The sequence below is a fragment of the Hibiscus syriacus genome, unplaced genomic scaffold, assembly GCF_006381635.1.
Source record: "Hibiscus syriacus cultivar Baekdansim isolate YM2019G1 unplaced genomic scaffold, ASM638163v2 tig00110528_pilon, whole genome shotgun sequence".
NCBI lineage: Eukaryota > Viridiplantae > Streptophyta > Magnoliopsida > Malvales > Malvaceae > Hibiscus > Hibiscus syriacus.
The window spans coordinates 236,968-243,979 of NW_024062770.1; the positions used below are offsets into that span (position 1 = coordinate 236,968).

At 36.4% G+C, this 7,012-nt stretch overlaps 1 protein-coding gene and 1 pseudogene across 1 annotated transcript; one reads left to right on the forward strand and one right to left on the reverse strand.

Annotated features, from left to right (window-relative positions):
• Positions 1–259: 259 nt before the first annotated feature.
• On the forward strand, positions 260–3,443 carry LOC120130217 (phosphatidylinositol transfer protein 3-like). Its single transcript, XM_039147504.1, has 6 exons — positions 260–503; positions 586–976; positions 1,059–1,235; positions 1,656–1,754; positions 2,550–2,777; positions 3,028–3,443. Exons 2-6 carry the CDS (start codon positions 902–904, stop codon positions 3,295–3,297), a joined length of 849 nt encoding a protein of 282 aa, XP_039003435.1. The 5' UTR covers positions 260–503; positions 586–901; the 3' UTR covers positions 3,298–3,443.
• A 340-nt stretch (positions 3,444–3,783) lies between these two features.
• On the reverse strand, positions 3,784–6,803 carry LOC120130203 (annotated as a pseudogene).
• Between the last annotated feature and the right edge of the window lie 209 nt (positions 6,804–7,012).

The following is a 7,012-nucleotide window of genomic DNA, read 5'->3' on the forward strand; positions in this document are numbered from 1 at the left end:
CAATCGTTTTCTTCTTTGATTAGATTATTGTTTGACCAACAAAAAGAAAAAAAAAAGTGGTTTGGGTTTAAGGGAAGCTTATGTCAATATGAGTCGAATTCTACTTATGTCTTAAATGTTTGGGTCTTCAATCTGGATTTACATGGTTTCAGTCCTCTTAAACGAGCATAAAAATCTGTTTTCGCCTCCTTTTATATGTACGCATACCCTTAAAATTTTATAAATTCATCCCCAGCATAAAATCTTGTAAAGAATTATCTTATGCAATTTCTCGTTCTCTCATGAAAATAAGATATTGCTTCTTCTTTTTTTCTTAAACAAGCTTGCACTCGGAACACAAAATGCAGATGTAGTGTGACACTGAGATTAATGATACTACAATTGTGAAGGATTTAACTGTTAACATACAGGGAGACAAGTGTTAAACTATGAATGTGGATTTAAAGAAGTCCTCTTCAAACAGCTCCGATACCTCTCTAACAAACGAGGAGCAGGAGGCAAAGGTATATTTTGTTTATACGATCCAACATCCCTACTTCCTCATATGTTATCATTTTGATTTTTGATAGATTTCGATATTTGCAGATTACTGAAATAAGAAGGCTGATAGGACCATTGCCTGAGAAGTTAGCCATCTATTGCTCTGATGCAGCCATCATTAGATATTTAAGGTCAAGGAACAGGAATGTGAAGAAGGCAACTAAAATGCTGAAACAAACCTTGAATTGGAGAGCTGAATACAAACAGGAAGAGATTCGCTGGGTATGCTACAATTCATCCTCCATTGATTTATACGTAGTTTCTTAAATAAAGTTAGAAATGCTTGCAGGACTTGAGCATTGATGATACTACAATTGTGAAGGATTTAACTGTTAACATACAGGGAGACAAGTGTTAAACTATGAATGTGGATTTAAAGAAGTCCTCTTCAAACAGCTCCGATACCTCTCTAACAAACGAGGAGCAGGAGGCAAAGGTATATTTTGTTTATACGATCCAACATCCCTACTTCCTCATATGTTATCATTTTGATTTTTGATAGATTTCGATATTTGCAGATTACTGAAATAAGAAGGCTGATAGGACCATTGCCTGAGAAGTTAGCCATCTATTGCTCTGATGCAGCCATCATTAGATATTTAAGGTCAAGGAACAGGAATGTGAAGAAGGCAACTAAAATGCTGAAACAAACCTTGAATTGGAGAGCTGAATACAAACAGGAAGAGATTCGCTGGGTATGCTACAATTCATCCTCCATTGATTTATACGTAGTTTCTTAAATAAAGTTAGAAATGCTTGCAGGACTTGAGCATTGAAGATACTAGGAATTGCCAATCCTGGGCCTTACTATCTTTCATGCACTCAGCATGATTCATTGAATTAGGAACTGAAAAAGTACCCTTAAAAGATGAGAATGGGTTTGAATTTTCATTAGATATTGGCTTTTAATCATAGCATTCTTTTTCATTTGCATTTGTTAATGTTCTTCATACTGAATCGACCCACGTTCTAGTAAGTAGTATCATTGGTCCGATCTACTTATTAGGGATGAATTCTGGTAACTTGGTAGCTTTGGCCTTTTCTGTGAAACAAATAGCTTGCTCAGGTCAAGCATAATTTTCCATATGGTGTTTTAATTCTGGATTTTTATGTAGGAAGAGGTTGCTCATGAAGGTGAGACAGGGAAGATCTACAGAGCAAATTATGCAGATAAGCATGGAAGAACAGTTCTTGTCATGAGACCTAGTTGCCAGGTTTCATCTCACTTCCTCTTTATTTCTGTGCAATTTACAAATTTAGTACTACATAAATGCTGAGACAATTTTGAGTGAACGGTATTAGAGTTAATGTGTGAAAATTATCCCTACACTAGAGTAACTAAAGTTAATGTGTGAAAATTATCCCTACACTAGAGTAACTAAAGTTAATGTGTGAAAATTATCCCTACACCAGAGTAACTAAAGAAACACATAACATCCTAGATCCCAAATGACATAATGTCAAAATTAGCTCCCAACCTTTATCAAAATAGTCATTTTGACCTCTAGTCTTTTTTGAGGGCATTTTGGCCCCAACGTTTTTATTTTGGGGAAAAAAGGCCCCTTTGTGGGTGTAAACCGTTAGTTAACAAACAGTTAATGCTCTAAAATAGGGGTCTTTTTATTCTAAAATGAAACTTTGAGGGTCAAAATGCTCTAGAAAACAGAGAATAAGAGTCAAAATGACTATCCAGACAAACGTTAGGGGCTTTTTACCCTAAAATAAAACATTATGGACAAAATACTCTAAAAAAGGAATAGGATTTTTCTCTATATCTTATGCCATTAGTTAGTCCAAAAAACAGCTGTGTACCAGTACCATTTGCCAACTTCAGGCTAATGATATGTTTGAATGTCTTTTGGATTAGTAAGCATGTATGCAAGTAGATCATGAGAGGAAAGAAAAAGGAACCTTTTCTTTTCCCATATTTTTGGGACCATACGACTGTCTATCAGCCGTGAAGATTCAAGTTTCAAAGCACACTTAGTTAAGTTTTATTTTGATTGCAGAACAACAAGTCAACAAAGGGGCAGATTAGGCATTTGGTTTACTGCATGGAGAATGCAATTTTAAATCTTCCAGCAGAACAGGAACAGATGGTCTGGTTGATCGACTTGTCACATATATCTGTGAGGGTGACACGGGAAACAGCTCACGTTTTACAAGAACATTATCCCGAGCGTCTAGGAGTGGCGATACTATACAACCCGCCCAAGTTCTTCGAACCTTTCTGGAAGGTAACCCATTTTGGAACATGTTCCTTACTGGTTTTCAGCACAATTTGAAACATTTAAGTACCATGGTTGTTTTACTTAATCAATTGTTTTTCATGTTTGGTCTTTGAATATTTTGTCAAGCAATGATCTTCCCCTTCACTTTACAAGATTATGTTTAGTGCCAATACATCTCTGGATGGTGTCAATCTCATTTTTTCTTCATTTTGTTGTTTTTCTGGTTATGCTGTAATCATATTAGTGTATGATGTAGGTGGCCAAACCTTTTCTGGAGCCCAAGACTCAAAACAAGGTGAAATTTGTGTACTCTGATGATGTGAATAGCAAGAAAATAATGGAGGATCTTTTCGATATGGAGAAATTGGAGTGTGCATTTGGTGGAAATGGTGACTCTGGTTTCAACATTAGTAAGTTCGCTGAGAGGATGAAGGAAGATGACAGGAGGATGCCTGCTTTTCGGAGTAGGGAAACTACTCAAGCTGCAGCTCCATCAGAAACCACGCCAATACTCTGTCATGTTTAGGATTATAAGCCCTCATCTTCAATAAAGTGTCTTGGTTACAGAGGGCACTCATAATGGCTCCATGGTATTTTCAGTAGAGATGCAAAAACATCCGACTGTAAACAACCTTGCTAAATGTTTTAGTGAGTAATATGAAGTTGAGTCGAGCTGCCCCCAATTGTATCATTGGCCTTTTCAAACTTCAATTGAATGGATTTGTCTTTCAGTCGAGCTTAGCTTTAAACTATTTGAGTCTAGTCGAACACAACAATACTCATTATTTGAGTCTAGTCGAACTCAGCAATACTCACGCTTTAACTAACTCATTTACAGATTAAGAACTTTTCTTGTTTTTATCATTGGCAAGTTTACTTTTTGATCTTCACAACTATTAAATCTTAGCTGAAAGTGTTTGCAACACAGGTTAAGCATGCAATTCTCTTCTTGTTAAGATTTCCTGGCATTGATGTAATGCTATCTTAGTATACATTCCATACAGACAGAAAGTAACCGATAAACTTGTTCTAATTTCATTCAAATTCTTGGGGGGGAGAGGGGGTGGAATTTCTGTCCATATTTTCTCAACAAAATGAAATCAAAGTACAAACCGTAAACAAAAGCTCTTTATTTTGTGTATCTATTACAGGGTTTGAATGTTCACTATCTGTAACACACTTAACCTAATCAGGCATATAGGTTGCTGCACCCATACGAAAAATCAACTGAGATGGCAGCTAACCTTTGGAGCTATTGGTCCATCATTATGACCAAAACACTTGTAGAGACAGCCCTGGAAAACATACATGAAACAAAAAACGGCATCGATCAAGAGTCGGAAAGGCGGACAGTACAAAGAAAATAAAGGCCAGAATTAGATGTTACCTCTATATTTTGAAGGACATGTCAATGCAACATCTCGTCTAATTTCTGCCTGTATTGAGCCAGCCTCTGCAAAAGTTCAATTAGTAGAATTACTATTACTTTCAATTAAGCTTAACAACTCCGGGTAAAAGGTTCAGACGAGTCCTCAAAACGAGAGGACAAACAAACTAATAAGTAAATCCTACTGCAAGGTTTTCTCGTTTTTCCTCGAGGTTAAGACATCAGCATCGATGATAAGATAGAATATAAAGCATAATGTCAACACAAAGAATTCAATCAGAAAAATTGTAAGAGGAAGTTGTGTACCCGAGTATAAGCATAGACTCCAGCCTCTGTTGGTGCTACTGGACTTCCCCTCCTAATGAACTTTCCCTCTTTAAAAATGTAAAGCATGGGTATTCCAGTTGATAGTTCCAAACTAATAACCTGTATCATGATGAATGCAAAACGAGTATACAAATTAAAAAAAAAGGTTCTGGGAAGATCGAAAACGTCCTGAATGGAACCAAAAAAGGAGTCCATACCTCCTGGGAGGTTAATTTGTCAAGATACATAATAATGGATCTTAATGAATTCCCATGGGCAGCAATCATGACATTCTTTCCAGATAGAAGTTGGGGTTCAATCTGCAAATCATAGATTTGTTACGAAGTGCTCCTATATCGTATGAGAAGACTTCAACCGTTAGATGATAGATAAAACGGATATGGAAGTTACATTATCTTTGAAATATGCAACAGCTCTTTGAGCACACATTTCCAAACTCTCGCCATTTGGTGGAGGTATATCATAACTTCTACGCCACTCATGAACTTTTTCCTTCCCAAATCTATCCATGATTTCCTGTTTATTCAGACCTTGTAGTTCTCCATACCTGCACAGAGAAGATCGTGCATGAATCATTCATGAAAGAGAAACGAGAAAATTAGAGGCAGAGGACAATAGGACAATCAGAAGAGCCTGAGAAATATGACTTCATTTGTCTCGGTACAGAGAAAAATAAAAAGTGATTACGTTCTTTCATTCAATTGCCAAGCCGCTATAACAGGAATAGATTGGTTGATAGTGTCTTCACTGTATATTTCACTCCATGCCCTCGCTTGCTCGCTCTCATTATGAATGATAATTGGCACCTAGCAAGAGGCGATTGTAAATAGGCCGTCAGTCTGATCGATCAAAGAATGATAAACTTACTGCTCATATACTTTTTAGGTGCCATATTTTAGGTGCCAAGTATCATCAAGCAGAAACTATACCATATTTTAGGTGCCATAAAAATTAATTTTTCCCCAAACTACCTTCTTGCGACGGTGCTGATTCATGGCTAGCATAGCAGTCATTTGTGCACGAATTAGTGAAGATGTGTATATCATTTCAACAGGTATGTTGCTAATTCTCTTTCCAGCTTGAATTGCTTCTTCCACTCCCTTCTTAGTTAAGGGCACATCAACGCAACTGTAAAAAGGTTCCTCTCGTTCCAAAAAGACTCACCATGGCGAATGAGTATCAAAGCTGCCTCATCTGCAATGAATATCCCGAGAGTGAGAAATCACAATATGTCCAAAAGAAAAGGAAAAAAACGAAGAAAAATGAACCTAAAGTTGTTCCCCAAGTTATGAGGAAATACCAAATCGCTTCCATCAGTTGGAATCAATGCACTTTTGCAGTCTGCCATTGCAATTTGTGAAATTAGGAGATGTACTACCTAAAATAACTACTGAAGAAAGGCTACATAGAGTGCAGTTCTAAGGCCTATAAATCGTGAAGGAATGGAGAAGATATATTATTTGCTAATTAAATAAGAAATTACATCAATGATGGTCTTGCTTACTCGATTTCTTGTGAGATTCATGGGGGGCATTATTCGAGGGAGCTAAAATAGGATCAACAACAGAGGTTTGAGATGCCGACGCTCGAATAACATCGAATTTCCTCTCTCCTGAACTATAAGTCCCTCTCTTTGAGAACTTAATTTCCAACTTAAAACCTTTGGGAAGCAACCTTACTGAATCGTTCCCCATTTTGCAGCGAGTTCCAGAATTGCTGAGAAGATGCAGATTCCAGACCGCTTGGTGCAACATAGCATTGGTCATTCTGAAAAGCCAATATGAGCAACTGCAAATATAAGAACGCCTTCAATAAGTAGATAAAATGAAGCAAAAACACAAGAGAAAATCATCATAATAGACAATCAAAAATCAATTGCTTTCTAAAGTAATAATGCATTTGACCGTCCATTCCACTAGGAAAAAAAGTAAAGCTATAACAAATAGATATGATTATGCCATTAAAGGTTTTTATTCATTCTAATCCAGAGTTAAATTAGGTTTAAGGCAGACTAAGAACCCATTTGAAAAGTCATTCATTTGGGAGGGAAAAAAACCGTGAAGAAGGAAACAAAAAATAGAAAACTCCCTATATCTGACAGATCCAAGGATTTAAAAGGGAGGTGCAATCAAAGATTCAAATTTTACATAACCCACAGGGGATTTTGTTCCATAAATCAAATGAACAATAAAGTTTCAGGACGATATGAATCCAAAAAAGATAGAGATTAAGAACAAACCTTAAAGACAACAACTCCAGAAACCGAAAACGCAATGGTGAAAGTGAAAAAAGGTTATTTGTCTTGATGGGTACCTGTAAAAGAAACCGACTTTGGTGGGGTTTATATAGAAACAAATAGTTGACGTTGTTGTTGTTCTTTTCTCTTCAGGTGTCAAATTCGGACCAGCTTAATCCAAGAACGCAATCAAAAATATTATTAAAATTATAACAATTTCGATCGAACATAATTTCAAACGTTAATTTCTTTGTACTCTTTCGTGTTGAATAAAAAATGTTACTTTTTCTA

Coding starts and splice junctions, on each gene's coding strand:
- LOC120130217 (XM_039147504.1), top strand. CDS start 902: ATGAATGTGGATTTAAAGAAGTCCTCTTCAAACAGCTCCGATACCTCT. Junction 1,236..1,655: donor AACAGGAAGAGATTCGCTGG/GTATGCTACAAT, acceptor ATTTTTATGTAG/GAAGAGGTTGCTCATGAAGG. Junction 2,778..3,027: donor TCTTCGAACCTTTCTGGAAG/GTAACCCATTTT, acceptor TGTATGATGTAG/GTGGCCAAACCTTTTCTGGA.